Here is a 21861-nt window from a genome sequence, read left to right on the forward strand (position 1 = left end):
GACATTAACATTTTATATCATATTCGGATCTTATATCCAATCTACCTCTTCCATTCGAGATATGTTGTCCTCTTCTCGAACGTTGGGAGCAGCTTCTTGTTTCTGTTCGTCAGGTGCTGGTTCCTCTTTGATACATCAGTTTCCTTCGTAATTGTCTTCAAGCACGTTGAAAGCTCCGGTCATCGGTGACCACCGTGACGGTCGACGTGAATTGCTTCGGCTCGCGTGTTCGTTTCCTTACCGTGTCACGTCACACGTATCAGCGTACCCTATCGTGCTCGTCCAGTGGTACGAGTCAAGCATTCGCGCGTCTCAATGCGGCGATAACGGTGGACGCGACACGCTTGTGCCTCGGCTTTTCGAGCTAAGCAACTTCGGGCTTCGCGGTTGCACGGGAAGGTTGTTCGTTATCGTAGCCGATCGACTCGAAACTGTAAATCCGACGGGGAACAGACGTTTTGTTCGCGTTATGGGTATATTATGAAGTTTTTCCAACGACAATGCATATTTCGCGTTTCGATTACAACGTTATATAAACAGGAAAACGGAATTTATAAAATTTGTATTTTTCAAACGAAAATCATTTTGTATAGGGACTACTTAGCATAACATTGGTAACCTTCAATTTTCGATAGCTAAATAGTCCTAACTATATTCCTGACCTCTGACGCCACAGACGAAGCCTAATTGCCGCCGATGCATTAACAGGACAAATCTCATTGCTTTCGCCCTCAACATAAATAATCGACTAACAACAGAAAAGCGGACACTATGAATTTGATTGTCAATCGTTACATCTCACTTCGTCGCGTTCGGGGTCCCTTCGAGTTTCCATCCTCCTCGACTTTCTAGCTTTCAAGACAAGTCTCCGTCGAACTACACTAAATCAGCCCCGACACGATAATGACAACAACCTAATCCCGCCTCAGCCCGCCGGTAATATCGAAGCTACCACAAATCCTAATCTACGAGCCCAGAATCGCTCCGTTGAATTCCATACCGCACACAATCGGCACGAGTCATCACGGTTCGGTTCGCTTGCGAAGAGACAGCGCTCCCGGAACTTTCCGAGTCCCAGCGAACTTCGTAACACAGAAAACCTGCGAGTACGCTGCGCGTGGGAGGCACCCACTCCGCTCTGCTCTATTTTCCGCAGCGAACCATCGGGAAACTCGAAATTCGAATGGACCCGTTCCCCGGCTGGGCCGCTCGATTCGAGCGCGCGCTTCCGGCATGCAATCCTCCGAATCGCGCGTACCTCGAACGAAATGACGCGGTGATTGCAGTGACTCGGCCGAGAGGCGAGTTGCCTGGAGTCGGCCGTCGAAAGGCTGCCGCCGTTATTTACCGAGGTTTTCCGTCGCGAGGCTCGCGCGGCACGCGACCGGCGAATAAAAGACGTCACGGTTCGAACATTCTCGTCGCAAATTCGCTTCGAACGGCCATCCGTACCGCTCGTTGGTTCACGGGTAAACTCCTCCCGGTCACGAAACGCTGACGACGCCGGAACGATCGGCCGAAAAATACTGGATACCCGGGAGCGGTGATCGGGACAGCCTCGGCTCCGATAGATGACGGTCGAGTTAATTTTCGGTAGTCGTGTTTCGATTTCGGAGCGTATCGGCAATCGAAAGGGGGAAGGGGCGAGTTCACGTGATAACCCGGAAATTCGACGACGCGACGCTCGTGCTTCCCCTCTTCTTCGGTACACGTACGCGCGACGACACGGAAGAAGGCTGGAAATTGCCTCGGAGAAAATCAAATATCCCCGATATTACGGCCAGTGAATTAACCAGAAGCGAGCGGGGCACGGGCGACGCCGAAATATGGATGGAGGCCGGCGAAACCGATTTATCGGCCCCCGATTCGGTTAATGGTCTTTAATTGACTCCGGTAATCGAGCTTTCGGCGTCCTCGACGGGCGGCCTCCGACGAACTTGAACGGCGCGATAACGATCTTTCGATTCGACGAAGCGCGACCGCCTCGCTTTAATTTCCTCTGGAAAATCCGGAAACGGAGACGCTGAAATATCGAGCGCGGAAAGGCTTCCAGAGGTAAAGTCCCGTTTAATCGAGCGTGTCGTCGGCCGCTGAATCCTCGGCGGAATTATAGCCTCCGTCCCGCACGGCTGGCGAGTTCCCGGGAACTTTTCGGGACGGTCCGTCTTGGGCTGTCCCGTCGACCTCGCGTCGACCCGCGACGCGTACTTTTCCAATCTCCGTCCGTAATTTGAATAACGGAGAGTCGAGCCACGGGAGCGCGTGGAACACGGCGCCGCTGCAGAAACGATTTACCGTTCGCGGCGGAACGCGACCGGCATAATTCCGCGACTCTACGTGAGCGTGTAACGGCGCCGAACACCGGCCGAGCGGGTAGCTTCGTAAATTTCCTCCGGCCTGTCAGAGGCGTGCGTCGCTTGTTACGACGTGCAGCGCAGCGCAGCGCGGCGTGTTACCGCATTCGGCTCCCCCTCAGGGCGCAGTCGTCGCGCCCCGGATCCCTAGCTTCCCTGCGAAAGCGTCTTCCAAACTGTAGCGCGATCGCCGGGGAAACAGGGGAATTAACTGCGGAGAATGTTAATTCCCGTCGACCGAAACTGTTTACCGCGCGACGCGGTTTCCGATCGATCTTCCCGCCCGGCGAAGTATCGCTCACTTGCCGGCCGCTGTCGCTACAGCTGATTTCACGGTTTTTGTAATGGAATTATGAATCAATTTTTATTTCACTGGGACAGTACGGAAACGCGCCTGCGGAATTGATGGACACGCGATGAACTAGCTTGTTTCATGAATATTGTCACGGAGATTTAGATACGTTTTTCTTTTTAGCCCTTTGCACTCGGATGCTTTTTACTAGAAATATTCGACACTCTCCGATGAGAGACACTATTTGAAACGGAGTAATGAGAAGACATACGTGAATTAAGGAATAAAGCTGTTTTATATAAATGTTTCAAGTTCGATGCATAACAAAATTTAAAATTCAAAGTGTTATATATAACATTAAGTTTAACAAAATTCAAAGTGTTATATATAATATTGTTGTGTCAAATCAAATGGCGAGAGAGTCACCTCTCGAGTGCAAAGGGTTGACCTTTTAGCTACTGTACGCTATAGTATCTGTCGCGTATCATCTTTCTGAACGGTATACCAGCGCAATACTTTCTCTGTCATCGATAATTGTGCACACGATAGTCTAGTCTAATGGAATTGTACAGTAGACAACTCTATCAGTCTCAATGATATTACATTTATGATACCCAGGTCGCGTCAAATTTTGCGGTGCAAAGGTTCGCGGCTGGTCCCATAGGTAAAAGGTTAATTAATTATCATTTCATCCGGTCGAATCCGTAGACAGCTATCATTGTCAATTCTATTTCCATCATTCCCGGCGTCTGCGCAAAGCGGAATTTCCTCGGACAATTTCGATTCTTTCAGCCCGTCCACGCGTGTCCCGATGAATTCGCCGGTATCCGTTCCACCGCTCTCATCTCCACTCAACGAAGAGATCGGTCTCCCGCTCGTCGTCCCGGGAAGCTTCAAATTATTCATCGGATAATGGGACGTCGACTTGCGGTCGTTGCGTCGAAATAGACGACCTACATTCCCAAGGATTCGGACGCGCAGTTGCGTTTTTTTTCCGACGGGCTCGGTCGCGATTTCGAAAAATATTACGCGACGAACGCTTCGTCGTGCGCGCGTGGCTCGAGTAAATACCCGCGCGCGACGATACCGCTTGCAACGGGTATAAAAATGAAGGCGGAGCTTCGAGCGGCCCGTGGAATTTACGAGCGACGCGCAACCCAGCTGCAACCAGAGATATTAAGCTAACAACTACGTCCATGAACGTCGCCGGAACGAAACGGTATACAAAAGATGAACAAAGTGAAATATCTCAGCGAGCACATCGAATCGGAAATTCGTCGTGCAAATTACACGAGCCGAACGTTCTTCCCGACACCTAATTTCGTTTGACTGTAATTCCCATTGATTTCAATTCGACCGATTTCCAAGTTTAATCAATTCCGGTTAATTGGCAGTCGCCGAGCGCGCGCGTCCCTATTATCCGATTATTTCGCAGGCGTGTCGTACGGCGTAATCGCGGCCGCGCCTGAAATCGCGGCGCGGTCGGAGCCTATCTCACGACACTCGTTTCCGTAGTCCTTCCGTGGCGCTTACACCCGCTCGATAATTGGCCACGCGAGAAACGGCCGAAGGAGAAACGCGCGACACCGTGGCGACGATTTGTCGGCCGGCGAATTCACGCGAACGCGGGCAGCTCCCGTTGCAGGCTAACTGTTGCGAGTATCACGCGATCGGTCGCTTGTCGGTCGAGTTAATATTCCGTTGCGAATTCAGGAGAGTAGCCCGCGTTAATCGGGAACGGAATCCGACGGAACGTCGGCGCGGTTCGATCCGATCGAACAGGCGCGCGCTCGATGGAATCCATTTCCCCGCGCGCGCGTGTGTCAGACCGCGGAAAATGGGAATAATTTAATTATCAGCGATACAGCGACGTTATCACCGATATCGCGGCATCCTATTCGGCCATGGTAGGACGCATTACATCGCGACCGATGCGATAACTATTAACTGGCGGCTGCCGCTGATAAACGACGGCCCGCGTCGATGAAACGCGTCGCATCGCTCGGACGCGGCTCGCGCGGTGAAATACGCCCCCGTCGTTTCGCAAGGTTAGTCGCGTGGCCGTGGGCCGCTCTTTTCAACGTTTTCGCGGTCAATGAAAAATGATGAGCTGTTGCGCGCGGTCGGTGTCGCGATCCTTTCCGCTTCGTGTCGCGGAACTCGAACGTCGGTTCTCCGTTTCGCCGAAAATATGCGGATGGAACCGTGGATTCGTCGGATTCCGCGAGTCGGAGCAACGATCTTAACGTTTCGTCTCGAGCCGATCGTTGTCGTGAAAATGGTACCCAAGGCGCGCGCGCGAATTTAATCTTGAGCCTCCGCTGGTCGTTACCTGCAGCGGATCGCCCTCGACGATAGCAAAGAATCTGCGAATGAATCTGGTCTATTCTCGAGCGGATTGTAACATTTGTCGGAGTTTATTTTCCGGATAATAACGATTAACACGTTGCCACGAAAATCATTTTTTTGTACAGTTATTCTACTTAGCAAAGAAAAGTAGCAACAATGCACTATTTGGTACAATCTTTGTATTACACTATTACCAACTTAGTTACGCTGTTAAACATTTTGATTCGATGTTGATTGTCTTACATGTTGCGATTGTTTTCAAGTAATTCAGTCATCGGTAACTAACATGGCGTTTAACGTGTTAATTTATGGTTTCACCTTGCGCTGGAGCGTCAATGACTCGCACTCCTGTTTCCATTTTCCATAAAATGCCTACACTATCATTATTCTTTTTTTACTTTACTGTTTTATTTGTGTCTACTACAAACCGGTTGAAGAGTCGTTCGTTGTTGGACATCAAAACCCTTTCTACGAATTGTAGGGTAGATCCCGTTGCGCGAATTCCCTGTGAAAGGTGCATGTAGTCCGCGTTCACCGCGATGCACGATTACGAACGTCGCGGTCTTCCGCGACCCTGCGTGCACCCCTTCCAATTTCATTTTGCAATTTACGCGTACGCGTTCGGGCATGCGCGCCACATACGTCGGATGCGACCATATTTTCCTGAATGCTCGTCCCGAATTTCTCGATGCGCGCGTGCTGTAACGAATGGCCATTTTAGGTGGGCGAAATTCAGTTCCAAATGAACGAAAGTGACTGTGCGATAGAATTTACGGTAACCATGTGTGAATGATCTTGAATATCAGAACTAATTTTTTCGTTGAATGTTTACGATATAATCTACAATAACTATGCATGAAAAATCTTGAACATTAGAACTTCTAATTCTTTTTTTCAATTTTTACATAGCGTAAACTTCAGCTTAGAAACAGATAGTTAACTTACAAATGAACACTTCCATACGCGTTGCAAGTGTTTAAAGATTTACTAATAATTAGTAATTAGTACAGAATAGTAATTCCAAATTATCATTAACCATTCGCTATTTTCCTAAATAAAATTCGAAAAACGGTGCCTATGTTTCAACAGCAACTACTTTTCGTTAATGAGTTACACGCGCCACGTCGACGGGAGGGTTCTCACACGTTTCAAAGCAGAGACTCCAGCTTCCTTTGACACCAAAATTAACTTGCAAAACATAACAAAACTATACTAATTTTCACAATGAAACAAATTGCCCATTCGTTACACCATGGCAGTGGTTAAAACACCGTCGCCGCCTTGAATCAACTCGAACAAATTAAAATTCGATGCTCGTCGGGGTCGGTATCAACTAAGTATCTCCTCCCTGTTGTTTCGACCTCTCTAAACTCTTCTAAAGTCTACGTAACTCCGCCGCGAGCTACACACGATCCGCCCACGATCCTTCCGAGCTATAATCTCGCGAATCGAAACCAGGACAGCTTCAATTGCGGCGCATCTTTCGCGGACAAAGCTCATCTTGGGAAACTAACGTTTACGCTCTGCACTCGACAGTTTTCAGCGAGGCGGAAATCATCGGACGCGGAAATTCGCGGAGCAGATGAAGCGTACGCGACGACGCGGCCCTCGATGATCGTACCGTCGATTCCGTGACAACCTAATCCGTCCGCGCGACGTCAGTTTTTTTTATCCGTGCGGGCAAACGAGTGGCAGAGTTCACCGCGGCGATACTTACACGAACACGCTCGCTCTGTCCCGCTCGTATCCGCTTGGAAAGAGTCCGGCGACTTTGGGCCCCGTATCGGAATCGATCGAACGCTCGCGGAACGGGACAAAAATTATCCAACGACCACGCGAACGAAAGGATAGCCGGCTTCTCGGGGCACGACGACGAGCGGGAAATTGGATTATTTTCGAGTCCGGTGCTCGTTCGACGAACAGTTCGTTTAGACGGCTTAAAATAAGAAGAAAGTAGGTCGGTCCGCCGAATCTGTTCGCCCCGCGGCCGCCCGTCGAAGGGAGAAGAATCTCTTCGAGAAACCGCCGGCTCTCGGCCTCGTCCGCGCTCGAAGTTAGTTCCGAAGCGTTTACTCGCCGATTTACGATCCGACGAATCCATAATATCACGACCTCGAAGCAGTAAAAATAGGACGAGTATACTCGACGGGGAATATGCACGAACAACGCGTTCGGTCGCGTTATCCGAAATTCCTGGGACGGCAAGCGAGTGATACGCGGCCGATCCCCGGGGATTTTACGAACCGGAAAGTGATACGTTGCCGAGTAGCGGGAGCGATTTCGAGTCGAGCGGAAGAATCTCGTCGATCGTTTATCGCGGAAGTTCGATGATAGAGGACGGTCCTCCCGTGGAAATGGTCCGATTCGGTCGCGCGAGCTCTTCGTTAGAGTTGTTCGTTAGGGCGGTGACTCGAACGCGCTCGTTATTTCCGCGAAATTATTTGACGGCACTCGAAAACGCGAGCGAGGGTAAGTATGCAGTTCGGGAGGAGGGCTCTCCGGCAGCAATATCGGAGAATATCCGAAAGGATCCTCTCGACCCTAGGCAGCTGCTTCCTCCGCAAACCTTAGTCACCGAGTCGCGTCGCGTCGCGTCGAATCGAGTCGACTCGTGACGCTCGGCTCTTCTTCGCGCGGGCCCTTACGGGCTTCGTCGAGCCGGTGCTTCTGGCGGTACGAGCTGTGCTTCGCGGAACGAGAGATTTTAGAGCTTTATTACCGAAACGAAAGACACGAAACTGCAGCCGCCGAGCGGGCGCTGCCATAGATCAGCGACAGCCCGGTGAAAATAACGAGGCGAATGGTGGCTTCGCGGAGTAAAACGGAGAACGCTCGTCTGGCGGAGGAGCGAAGGGCACCAGAGCGCGGGGGGAAGAGGGAAAAAGAGGAGAACGGCTCGGGGTTTCTTTAATCGCGAGATTGTTTGGCCGATACCCTTCGTTAAACGATGAAACGTTAAACCAGGCGGAAAATCGTGACTGCGCGGCAATCGCGTACGAACTTCTCTCGCTTCCTCTCCGCGATAGAGTAAAAGTTGCCCCGATCGATCCGTTTTCGAAGCCGACGCATCGCTCGCCGCAAAAAATTCACGCGGACGTCGGCGAACTTCCTTCTCTCGAGCGTCTGGTCGAACAGCTTGAAAAAAGACCGTCGGTCGCGGCTCGTTTTGCAATTCGACGACAACCTGCGCGTCGACGTTCGCCGGGGAGCCGCTCGGGTTTTCGCGATGCTCTGCAATAACGACGGAGGCCGCTGATCGAATTCCGCGTCTGGTTCCGTTTGATTTCGGTGGAGAGGGTGGCCGATTAAAGCGCGTCGCGGTGACTCTGGAACAGCTTGGATATTCGGGGAGGCGCGGCTCGGCACGATTCGGCGCGATTCGGCGCGGCTCGGCGGTCGATCGGTCGAAACCTCGAAGAACGGGCTCCGATGGGGGCCGGATAAAGAGGGGGAATAAAGAGTCGAGATAAGGATAGCGAGCGGTGCGACGGTTCCGAGTAAACTGCCGGAACTTTTCGGAAAAATGAAAGCTCGCGTCGCGTCGAGTCTCGAACGCCGGAGAACCATAACTTTCGGGACAAGTCCGACGAAAGCCGGGGAGGAAGGGGTGGAAAGTTGCGCCGGTCCGAATGGGATTACACGAGAAACGGGATCGAACTCGCGCGGAGTGGCAGCTGTTGAAAAAGACCGCGCTCCGGCGAACGTGGCGACCGATCGCGGCCAAGAACGTGTAAGAGGATGACTGATGACTGATTTAAACTGCATTTAACGGTATATCGCACGAGAACATCTGTGGATAATGAGTGACGCGGCTGGATCGTACCGTCGGTTTCTCAAGATTTCGATGAGCGTTAGTTTCTCGATCTCGAGACGCTCGTTTGGCCGATCGCGCACGGCCGGTAATTGTCACTGCTCTATTATTGTCACTGGAACTCTCACATATTGTCGCATACACTCCCTCGCAGGGGAAAATAACAGGTATTTCGTGAAAAAGAGAGAAAAGGGAAACAGAGGGGTGCGCGTCGATCGAGAGACCATTGCCTGTTGGATTCAATTAATTGGATTTAATTCAATGAAATTGAATACAACTGATAACCGTTGGTCATCAACTGGAGCTTGCGTAGAAGGTGAAACCGTTACAGTCTTAACAAAATATGTAGAGGAAAGGATCTGCTGTTTTAACGGTCCCAAGTCGTTTTTCCTCGATCGTTACATCTTACTCCACTACTATTATTGCCGGTATACAATTACTTCTATTACCACTTCTGTTAATTCCATCTCCACCGTATCCATCATGACATCGTACCACGCCAACGTCCATCTGACAACGTGTTCATCGTCAACCCTGTCTAAAAGCAACGTTATGCACACCGAAATGCTGCGTTGACATTACGACTGCGTCCACTTGTAAACCTAACCACTCCATGAACATCTTGTACACCTGACGAAGCATGAACACAGCCAACAGTCCGACAACTAGATTTTTAGTCACTCCAACCCCCAACGTGAATCATTAACGCCCCTCTGTACTAGCGAATTCTCTCTTTCCCAAGTTTCCCTGAACCCCATCAACCAAGATGAAGAGCAGAATTATACTATCCACGCAACCGTCAACATCAAATTAAAACCTCTACCACATTCTGCCAACTCCGACTCGCCGTATGACTCGGTAAAACAAAACCTAAACAACTTTAGTCCTCCTCTGGATCCTGACAAGGTCCCGTTCTCTTTTTCGGAAGTATTCCCCATGTTACGGCAACATAGCGCAACACGTCCAAAATAGTGCTCCTACGTCTACGAATCTCAGTAAATTCAATTCATAGCATAACATTTTAATAATCTGTGAACCCACCACGCTCGCCCTTTTCCGCGCCCCGTCCTACAGTGGAAACGAAACGAGCGCAGACGACGCGAAGGAAAAATCGTAGAACCGCCGCGGACGCGATGGGATGGAGAACGGACCGAGCGGACGAGGCGGCAATTAAACCTACTTGGCCTCGTACCAATTACGAGGCAGACGAGGTTTACCATCGGATACTCGCCGGATTGGTCAGTCTAGCTTGGAAACCGGAATGATGCGGTCGACGCGAAACTTTCCCCGACCGCTGCGAAAATTCTTTGCTAACGGTACGCTCCGTTCCGGAATCGGCTGTCCTCGCCGGCAACGTTTTCGTATTTTCGTTTCCCGAGAGAGAGATAATATCTGTCGGAACTCCGCCCGTAAGCCAATCTCATTCTATAATCTTGTTTTCGCCGACTAATCCGATGTATACCTCGACAGATTGATTCGTCGATTAAGGCCGCCCGGTTACCAGCCAAGGGGTAACAGGAGACTCGTTCCAAGCTGTGTCTCGTTAAAACGATTTCTGTATTACCAAGTTACTCCGCCGGTGTCCGCTCCTGCGCGGTTTCAAACGGCATTAACGAATTTCTGATTGTTCCGTTGACGCTCGGTCATTCGTCTATTTGTATTTATAATTATCCGACGATGATATTGCGACTAGGTTAAAGCGCTTAGGCCTAAGGGGAAGGTTATGGTTTGAATAAAACTTAATTACTTGACCAGTTAACTGTGGAATTCAGTCGGAGAAACCTCTCGTTCGTAAAATGAAAAAATGGAGCGTGTACTCATCGAACGCAGGACGAATGCGCGTAGAGTATATGTTAATGAAAGATCAAAGCGAAACAAAGAATTACATGTTTATGTGAAAAAGTAAAGAATTCATCGCTGAAAGAATTATTATCGTGTCAAGGTTTACGATGACGTGTATATTCGTCAAACACAGTTAACTGGTTAAAAAGTATGACACAAAAGAATGCTTCGGACAAAAGTTGTAAGGTATAGAGCTAAGCATATGGTGGTTATAGTTTTGTTTGCGTTATGGGGATATTACGATGTTTCTTCGGTGACAATGGATGTTCTGCGTTTCGATTCGAACGTTAGTAAATAGAGAAACGGAATTTGTTCGCAGAAATTTATGTTTGAAATGAAAATTATTTTGTGCAGTTCGGAGTACTTAGTTGTACATTGGTAATCTTCAATTTTCGTTGTACGAATAGTCGAATTTCGGAGTTTCGTCCGCAGGCGGCGCTGTGAGACGGAGCGTAAAATGAGGACCATCGTCAATCCGCGAATAACAGTCGGCTTAAGTGAATCACAGTAGTTTCACGAATAGTTTCCTACATAGAGTTACATACACTTAGATTACATACAAGAAACGCGGATTCAGAGTTTAAGGAGTTATAGAATACCACCTTTTATGCACAATAAAGCATATACGGAGTAAAGTGTGCTATTATTATTAACACTATATTAACACTAAAGCTATCAAGCAGTTGAATCGACTTTATCCAATTTTCTTGTGGAAACTCTGAGAATGCATCTATTGAGACTTCGAGTAATTTGTAATTCAGTCTGCTCATTACTGGTTCACTCTACTTAGTAGCCTCTTGGAGAAGCATCGATTTCCTCTTCAATAATTACAAAAAAGATCATTTTGACCCATTTGGTAGGTCTAGCGTTAAATTGCCTTTTTGAAATTTCTCTGTAAACTTCAAGAGTGCATCCATCGAATCTTTAATTCATTTGCAATTCAGTTTGGGTAAATCAATTTCTTTAATCGTTTCTCAGAGAAACATCTGTTGTCTTTTAATAATTGCCAAAAGAAGAATTTGGAAATTTTCAGAAAACTGAATTGCGACGAAAACTCAGGTATCATATTTTTATGTAATATATTTTAAACAGATAGTCAATTCGAATCAAATTCAATATTTCTTTCAATGCTGTGGCAATTAGCAAAGTTGCACAGTCTTCATGTAAAAACAAGATTCCTCGTGATCAGCACGCGTACGCGATAAAAGATATTAATTTGCAATAACAATCAATTGATCGGAAATAAAAGTTCGTCTCGAGGGAGAGGTTCTATGTTCCCCCAGAACGTCGGTGCCGCGGTGACGTAGAATTTTCGATGTTAACCGAGTTCCGCTTCAAGTATTTCCGCTTGTCTGGGAACGTTTGTAACTTTTCCTCGTAACTCACTCCGTGCACTGTACGCCGCAGATCTTTGCGCCGTGTTAACTCGCTCCTCAGACAAGTTTCAGCGATTCCTGAAATTTAACTCGGTCGCTGCAACCCAGTTAGTATCTTCTTGCGCTGTCCTCCTCGTAATCTCTCGCAATTGAATCGAACCGAGATCTCGATACCTCCGCGTTCACCAAAACGAAATCGACGTTCTTAGATTTTCGCGTCCAGTTCTCCCCCGAGGGACGTTATTCCCGTAATTCCCCCGCCGGACTCGTTCCATCTGGATGCGCTGCTTCTTAGAAATCGGGAAACGGGAACGGGCGGAATCTGATTTTTCCCAAACGGCGATCGGTTAGAGGAAGTCGGAACGTGTTATCGTTTTGTCGAGGGAAGAACCAATTCCTCCGGTCAATAGACTCGACCGTATCGTCGATGTATCGTTTCGCCTCCGGTTTAGAACGCGACTTATTCCCTCGTAGCAACAACGAGAAACGTGGAGAAATTTCATTAAAATTCGCGAAACTCGTGGAGCTTCGATCGAACCGGCTCGTATCTCCTTCGAAGCGTCCACGCGAAAAGATCACGTTAAAGAACGCAATTAGACGCGTATGATCGCCATATCGCGATGTTCCGAGACTTAAAAATTCGAAAGTTCAACACTAAAACTACCGGACGTGCCAAAGTGACCCATTCCTGATTTCTTATTTTACAACTATTGAAAAGATAACAGACTAAGAATTTATTAACACTTCGCCGATATTCCTTACATAGTTACCTAATGTCCCGAAATTCGAAATTGGTCAAACCCGGTAAACCTAGTGCTAAAGAAATTGATTTAGCAAACTGACTTGCAAATCAATGAAAGTAGAAGCGCTCTTGGAGTTTCTACAGAGAAATCCCGAAAAGCCAACGACTGCTCGGTAATTCTAGCGTTAACTCCTTGCCGTACAATAACGAGTGACACTAGTGATGAAGATTTCTAGACTAGTTTAACAACAGTCAATGTTACCCGCGGATCAAAGCAAACAACTATTTCGCCATTATCAATGAATCATCTTCAAATGAAATTTCCACTTGAAGTGGAATGGGAAATTTTCTTGCGTTTCTTCCAAATGATCGATAGTAAAATATTACACGGGCCTAGTAGCGGAAGTAAATAGTACGCCGAGGGGTTAAATGATCCGCCGATAGCATAGAAATCCGCGGCGCTCGAGGACTCGCCGATGGAAGCGTAGCAAACGCAACGATAACGTTGACAGGGACGAAGTAGACCACGCTGAATATGCGTTATTGTACCTTCGAAGGCGCTTTACGCTGTTCGACCTCGTTCGCGCGTGCCACTCGCACCCTTACGATTATCGAAACGTTGACCGGTCAGCATCGCTCCGCCACTAACGCGAGCACGCGCGCGGTCGATCGTAGCCGAAACAGACGCGGCACACTTGTACGTCGCACGGAATTTTCTATAACCGTTTCGTACACGGCGAGGCGGGAATTATAGGGAATTATTCGTTCGATCGAGTAGACGTTTTTCCAGCGTGGCGTGTACACCGCAATAAAAGAAGCGGCCACGTGGCTAAAATTATCGACGCGCTGTAACGTCTCGCCACTCGTCGGCGTTACGAACGGCAACGTGTCACGGGCTTACTTCCTTTCCGAAGGTATCGTTCAGTTTTTATTCGACGCGTTGCACCTGTTGTCGGCGCGCAACGACCTCGGGGCGAAACGGAAACGCTCGAACGATCAACCGCCGAATCACGGCATTACAGGAAATTAGCCGGCAATTAACCCGGGGAAACGTATTCCTCGTAAAGGTAAATTTACTCACCTTTCTATCGTTTCCGCCGTACGCGCGGTTGTTCTCGTGGCATTATAATATGATTTATGTCGCGCGTAATCTACTTTCTCCCCGTTCCATTGCATGCCGCTGAGTCTAACGGTTGGAACGGCGCTATTAAAAAACTTAAATGACTTTTAACTAGATCCTTTAACGCAGTTACATGTTGGAAAACTATTTTAACCTCCGTTCACCGTTTTACTAACAATTCCGCGTCGACCTTTGCATACGCAACAGTTCGTTATTATAGCTTCGGTGCAGGGAAGTTGGCGATAGCTGTATCGTAGCCTCTGCTTCGGGACCGGGTAACGCTCGGAAACGTACCAATTACACCGCACTCCCGTTTCTCGTCGCAAATTCGGCGGTACGGTTCGCGTTCGAGCGGATATCGGTCGCTCGGCGTACAGCTTCCTCGCGGGTCAAGATGTCTCGAGCTCGGAGACGGTTATCAGCCGCTTAGTACGCGTCAGCTGCTCGTCGAGATGATCGATACAATCATCGTGCGCCGAAGGATCCCTTGTAGCCGGAATCTTTTTCCGCGCGCCGCCAGACGGAACGTCCTAAACACCCCTTCCTCTGTCTCTCTCTCTCTCTCTCTTTCACTTTGGAGCAACGTCGAAAGTTTCTTTCGGCGCGACCTCGCGTCCACCCCCTTTGACGATAAGACAAGATCCCTCGTGGAAGCGAACAAGATGTTTCCGAAATAAAAGCGACAGGGGAACTTGGAAAAAGCGAGGCCTCCTCTCGTCCCTCTCTACCGTTGTCGTGCATCCTTAACCTGTTAGCTGTGGAATTTAGTTTGAAAAATCTCTCGTTCGCGCAGTTAAATCGGAAAATGAAGTGTGCACTCGTCGAAGGCGGGATGAATGCGCCTAGGGTGTATTTGAATGACAAACTAAAGCAAAACAGAGAATCGCACGTTTATCTGAAGAAATTAAGAATCGTCGTTGAAAGGAGCAGTGTTATTTCAAGCTTCAAGACGTCACGTATACTCGTTAAACGCAGTTAATGGAAGTATAGATCGTTTGAAATATGATCACCGTATATTTCGCTATACTTCACAACTTTTGCCTCAAGCATTATTTTCTATCACTGATACTGTTTAACCCTTTGCATCCGAGAGGCGACTCCTCGCCAGATGATTTGATACAAGAAAATTATGAATTTTCATATTTCTTGATAAATTCATATTAAAGAATTTCGTCTGCATCTAACCAGAAAGAATTGAATATTTCAAAAACTTTCGAGTGCAAAGGGTTAAGTTAATGAGGTTCGTCCAGAAAACGGCCGTTCGGCCGCACTGCGCGACGTTGACGATCCTCGCGACGCGAGTCTCTTTGTAACCAGAATGGATGTCCGGTCAGCAACGAGATTAGCGTTTCGCCACGATAATAATCGTTATTTCCCCGAGACCCACCGCCACAATCATAATTTTTCAATTCGCCGCGCACGAGCCCACCGCGACTCAAGGCGAAACGCTCGGACGCGACGAAGAAATTGCATCGACTCGTTGCGGCGGGATCGCGAATTCGATGGAAATCCAACGATAGACCGGGAGCATTCCAGATGCTTTTGTTCGCGGCGTGGTATTCACGCGAGGGTCGTTACGAGGAAATTGTACCGTTGTACCATGACGTACTAGACTCGGCCGAGAATATTAGCCAGGTATCACGAGGATGCTTCGAAAATGTATCGTCGTTTCGTTCCTCGTTTCGGGTTATTATTTTCGGGCTCGTATCATCTTCTATGCTCGTCGTTTGCAAATGAAACGGAAGGGCCGTGAAAGAATCAGCCGAATTTTCACGCGGACTAAATCGATAAAAAGAACCGCGAGTCATCGATGGAAACGATCAACCCTTTGTACTCGTTTGTCACGGTGAAGGTGACGATAGAAATTTATCATAGCACGTCGGAAATTGTTCAAAAAAGTACCACACTTTAAAAGGTTATAAAAATTCAAGCTTATAGTAATAATAAATAAAATAAATATAAAACGTTGAATTCTACCGCTATAAATTACTTCGATTCATCTGTCTAAAAGCGAGTACAAGCTTGCGCCCAAGAATACTGAAAATAAATCAAGCGCAAAGGGTTAAGAAGAAGAAAACGAAACGGAGAACGGGAAGAAAGGCTTCTCGAAAATCGCGGCGGACGGGTTCGACCGTGGCGACCGCGCGCTCCCTCGAAAACCATGCGCAAATTTATCGAAGGCTATGAAAATCGAAGCGACGAGGCGGAAAGATTAGTTATGCGCGGTTTGTCAAAAGAACACTTGGACGGCTACCAACCGAGTCGGCGATCTTCGCGTTATCCCTAAGGGATTCTTTCTTAGAAGCTCGAACTCGCTCCAAAGAAACCGACAACGTTTAACGAGAAACGTCTCGCAAGTACTGACCCGTTGCCGAGGATGTTGTTAGTTGTTAGCTGCGAGTTTAGCGGATAAACGGTGTCGCCGATAGTAGACGCCGAACAACGGTTCTTCGGTCCTTGGAGTTCGATATCCGGCTTTTCCGCTCGGGTTTATAAACGAAAGAAGCGAGCTGCGCTGTCGGCTTATCCTCGCCGTCCCTCGAGCTCCGATCGAGAGAGATATCGCGCGATGCCGTCGCGGATGACGCGCGCGCCGCGAAAAGGAGCGGAGACTTTTGTCGTTCGTCGGATATATTTCTCGCGAAAGATTGCCGGTATCGATCGTTCCTCCCGTCCGGAAGCTTCGAATAAATTGAATTTATCGAGGGAACGCCGTGACGCGCAGTGACTATGGACAAAACCGAAAATTGAAGGTTCGCAATGCGCTGCTAAATAGTCGCAGCCATACAAAATGACATTCATTTCAGAAGTAACGATATGTTTATCTTTGTACCTTACAACTTTTGTATGAAGTATTTGTTTGCGTCGCACCTTCTAAGTTATCGAGTTTCGTCCAGAAAACGGCCGTTTCGCCGTACCGAGGACTCTTCGTAACCGACGAATAAACTCTGCCAAAAGATACTGGTGTCGATTTATCGGTGATCGGAATCACTGCTCGAACACCGATGGCCACGCAACCGTTTTATCGCGCGACCTTGATACGAAATTGGAAAACGATCTAATGGCCCTGATGGTTAATTGCGTGGAGTCCTCGATGGAAGCTTTTTTTTCGAAATCTCAAAGGAGATTTATGAAAGCAATGCACGCAATGTAGAAATTGCAAGAATCAATGTCTTAAGGAATATCAGTACGCTTAGATCGTAGTTCTTAAATATTCCCATAGATATCGACATCTGTTTTTCTTTTTGCTTATCATTTTATTTAGTGGAATCAATAGATGACTGTCAATTCTATTTCTTTATTAGCAATTCCTATTCGAGCTACAGAAACTGATAAGTGATAATAATCTGCTCTACATTCGTTTATTGGCGTAACAGTTAATCGCGGTAACTTTGAATGATACCAGGGAAAGCGAGTGTCCATAGAATCATTGGAAAAAGATTGAATGGATCTCTGTTCCTTATTTTTCCAATTCCCTATTGTCGAAATCGTACGTAGAATCAACGCTTGCGTCTACTTGCTCCATTGCCTTTTACTTCCCCCCTTCCTCTTCTTTCTCCCTTCCGCCCTCTCTCCGCTAGTTGCAAACGTTAGACCCTCCAGAGAAAGGAAAAACTTGGTAGATTGAATTTTTATGGAAAACGCCCCCCGCCGACCATCCCAAGAACCCTCGTCGAAGAAGCTTCGCCCTCGATCTTTCTCCCTTCGCGCGACCTCGTACTCGACCCCTTTCCGCCGTCTTCGAATCCTTACGCCTTTCACCCGACTCACGGCGTTTCCGTTCATTTCTGTTTCAGTTACCGAGAAGGAGATCCGACAATGGTGAGTCCGAAGGAGCGAACCTCGCGCAGGATCGAACGGTTCGATCCGAGCGGGGCTCCGTCCTCTTACACGGAAAGGAAAAACAATCGGGGGAAACGTTATCGGTCCGCGGGAATCCTCGAGAAAATAACAAGGCGGAGTTGTTGATTCTAGAATAGGTTCGCTCGAGATTTACCGCTCGCGAGATCCAGAAGAAACAAACCGCGACGCTTCGTCGGTAGAACCATCGATTCCCGATGAATCGGTTTTGATCGGTACGCGCGGATCCGTAGAGTTCCACGAGCGACCCGCGACTGCTCCGTTCCTCGCGGCGGCATTTTCGTTTCCGTTCCCCTTCCCCCAAGAATCTCCGAGCGTATTTCCGTGTACATCGCTCTCGCGTACGCGTGACGGTATCGGTGCAGCGCGAGCACCCTTGGAACAAACTCAAATTCGATAACACGTTGGACGACTGTTTGTTTAGGCACAAAGGATTCCTGAAAGACTGTCCCGATGGTCTGCTAACGGAACAGGTATGATCCGCTTCGCGAGCCAGAAAAAAAAAAAACGACGACTCACCGGAACTCGATACGCATGATTTCAGGGTTTCATAAAGATCTACAAGCAGTTCTTTCCCCAAGGTGATCCCTCCAAGTTCGCCACCCTCGTCTTTAGGGTTTTCGACGAGAACAGCGTAAGTTTCCCGGCGTCACTGCGGACCGCGGCGCCGCCGTTAATTCGTGCGAGGAAATATTGAGACGTTATCGAGTCGATCTTTCACCCCACCCTTATCGACGTTTCTCGACGTGCGTGGCCACTTTATGGGTTCAAGGCGGAAGTTAACGAGTTCGAAAGTATACCGATAGAACGGAAGGAAGGACGGAACGAAGGGGAGGAGGGGGACGTTCGGCAACTTTATTCGGGACTCCAGCAGCTTTCGAGATCGATCTTTTTTTCTTCGATACTCCTGTCCTAGCACGCCCGTCCATATTTCCGCTGTCCGCCGCGCGAAAAGTTCTTCGAACGTCGCGAGTCGAGAAGCTCGTTCGCCGCATGCGCGGGGAACCGCGACGGACACACATCAAATTCTCCCGAGAAATGTTTGGAAATGGCCTCGTAGATAAAAGGGTCTCCCGAACGAAGTCGCCGGGAAGATAGCCTGCGGCCTCTCCTCGGGGGTGTGGTTTTCGATTATACAGCGCGGCTATCGAAATTTATGCAAAGCAGCCATTTGTATCTATTCCGCTGTCCTTCCACGGTTTCGGTACGAGATGGCCTCTTCGTGGCCACGGTATTTGCATTTTACAGCCGCGGAAGTAGTATTTCAGCCCATCGAGAAGAGAATAAAAGCGCTGGCCACCGTTCGATGAAACAATTTCGCGTCCCTTGAAGTTTAAGCGGTTCGCGATACTCGTATTTCGCGTGCCGAAAAGGACGGACGTGGCATTATCGCCTGGTTTTCATTATTTTCCTTTACCCGCGCGGAACACGCGAATCTGGGAACGCTTTCGTTGCGACGGCGTTACGTGTTCGCCAACGGACGATATACGGCGACGGTTCTCGCGTTGAATCATCCCTCGGAGTAAACATTTTTCCATAACGCGCGAGCGTTCTCGCGAACGACCGCTTCGACCTCGCGAACGATCGGCTTCCACGACGGACCGCCGGTCGTTCTGAATGGTTCGCGTCTGGTCGGGCTACGCGCAGATACGAGCCTGGATCCTGGGACGATTCTCTTGCAGGACGGCACGATAGAATTCGAGGAATTCATAAGAGCGCTCTCGGTGACGTCGCGTGGCAACTTGGACGAGAAACTTCACTGTAAGTGGAACATCTTTTCGCTACAATAAAGAACCGCAAGCGTCTCGCGAGCAATCCAGAATCGAAGTCGACTTCTCTCGAACGTAGCCGAGCACGTATCATATTGTTTTGACAAGCACGTGTGTCGCGTGTATTTGTGTCGATGTTTTCCATGTTCTTTGACTGTCGATTTCCGAGTAGAAAAGTAGAAACCTTAAGACGCGAGCGTTTAACCGAATGCTTAACACGCTAAGCGCCATGTCACTCACTGCTGACTACTTCTGATTGACTAGAAAACGGTCGTACATACAAGATAATGCGAAATGAAAATGTTTAATAACGTAAGTTGATAATAGTGTAATGCAAACATTGTAACGTCAAATGAGTAATAATTGTTCCTTTTCGTTGCTACGAAGGAGAAACTCTACAGGAGAACGCTTAAGATTTTCGTGGCGCTTGACGTGTTAAGGATTTAACCTTCTAACCTTTTAGCTACCGCGAGATTTTCCGCGACACTGCGTACGATAAGCTTGAAACGTACCGCGCGAAACTGTAAGACGCTTCTTACGATGACATTAGAAATATTGTTAGGAAATATTGTTTACGTTGAGCAAATGCGAAACGAAACGGGACGACGGAGGCAATCAGGCTAATTCAGAGGCAATTCAGTGGCATACCGTTTGAAAACACGATATCCACGAAAGCCACTACAGTGGCGTATCGTTGAAAAAGGTAACACACGCGAGAGCCACTGTAGTGGCGTACAGTAGCTGAAAGGTTAAACATTTTCGGGTTGAATTACGTAAGTAGTACGTACCAGTTGCAGACGTTCGGCGCTTTTGTTCGTTCCAGGGGCGTTTCGGCTGTACGATGTGGACAACGACGGTTTTATCACGAGGGCCGAGATGTACAACATCGTCGAGGCGATATACGAGATGGTGGTGAGTACCCGCACTCGAAATTGCTCCGGAACACTTCCTCGTGTCACCTGCGAAAATGCCGATCGACGTGATTCCTCGCGAAACGAGCGCTACTCGATCCGGCGCGATATCGTTTCCCGATCGTTCCGATGAAAATTGGCCTTCACCTCGCGAAACGGCTTCCGAAATCGCGAAAACCTCGCGCAAAGGGAATACGCGGTTGCTTTCGTATTCGTCGATTGCTACCGAGCCGCTTGGAAGGGGCAACGGTGCCCGGTTGATTTCGATTCTTCGGAGGAACCCGCGTCGATCGACTTCGCTTCGAGAGCGGACGATAAAGTTGCGCATCGATTATTCAAGAGAGGCGGCGGCCGAGCGACGACGAGCTTATTTTTAGTGGAACAGAGGTGGCCGGGATCGAGGACAAAAGATGGAACGATTACTCGAATCGTACGCGTTACCTACATACAGTCCGACGGAGAAAAGACTTCGCTTGTCCTGAAAGCTGGGCAGTCGGGGAGCCGGGGAAACTGCAGGGACACCGAATGCGACGAAGTGAGACGAGAGACGCTTAGAAACCAATGCGGTTGAGAGTCTGGGAACATAAATATGTGTCGCGTTCATCTAAGATTTATTTATCAATGAGACGATGTATTGATTATTATATAAGTAAGCCGCACGATTTTCCAGAGGAAAATATACGAAATGAAGATAACGTAATATCAACTTATATAATTGAATTAGGTTGTTATTATTGCAGGTTTGAATTCTTGAATGTCAGTGCATTAAGTAGTGTTACTTATAATATAGGGCAGTTTTCAAATAATCATCGTTTAATCGAATGTATTATAGTAATTCGATTTGGTTGAGGTACCGGTGACCCCCACGGCATTGATAATAGATAAAACATTTGGTTGAATACGTATATTCGTTTATTCAAATTTGAGATTTATTTAGAATTTATTGGTTTATTCGATATGTGTTTGTGTCGATAGGATTTATTTAATAAGGAAACAGAAGTTGAGGGAATTAGTGTTTTGACATCTGAAATTATTATGCAACGTATTCGGAAGATATAAAAAGGGCTTTCTGACATAGAAAGAACGAAGGACCGAGTAAATCCTTTAACACCATCTACCGAAAAACTAGAGTGATTTATTTCCAATTTCTTATCGAAATTAGAATATGTTTCTTGAGATTCGAAGACTCATTTATAGTTTGAACACGTGGAAAATAAAAATTCTGAAGTAGGTCAATTTGATCCATCCGGTGGATTTCCTGTTAATAACTAAAAAGAATATTATTTATTCCGTTAAAATCGACAACAATCAGAAAATATCAAGAAATCGACTTAACCACATTACACGGGCGACTCACGTAACGACAGAAAATAAAAATCATGTCGCCGACTTCAGTCTCTATTGTTATACCTCACTTCGTCGCAGTCGGCGTTT

The 21861-nt window shown here is 47.9% G+C and overlaps 1 protein-coding gene across 2 annotated transcripts in view; it reads left to right on the forward strand.

Moving 5' to 3' along the window:
* LOC116430411 (frequenin-2) overlaps nt 1–21861 on the forward strand; it is a 45153-nt gene that overhangs the window by 10040 nt on the left and 13252 nt on the right. For both annotated transcript variants that reach the window (XM_076368953.1, XM_076368954.1), the window contains exons 3-7: nt 17684–17708; nt 18172–18220; nt 18292–18381; nt 19430–19508; nt 20340–20428. In XM_076368953.1, coding sequence (XP_076225068.1) covers nt 17684–17708; nt 18172–18220; nt 18292–18381; nt 19430–19508; nt 20340–20428 — 332 coding nt within the window. The remainder of the gene's footprint in view (nt 1–17683; nt 17709–18171; nt 18221–18291; nt 18382–19429; nt 19509–20339; nt 20429–21861) is intronic.

This window comes from Nomia melanderi, chromosome 7 (assembly GCF_051020985.1).
Source record: "Nomia melanderi isolate GNS246 chromosome 7, iyNomMela1, whole genome shotgun sequence".
Lineage (NCBI taxonomy): Eukaryota > Metazoa > Arthropoda > Insecta > Hymenoptera > Halictidae > Nomia > Nomia melanderi.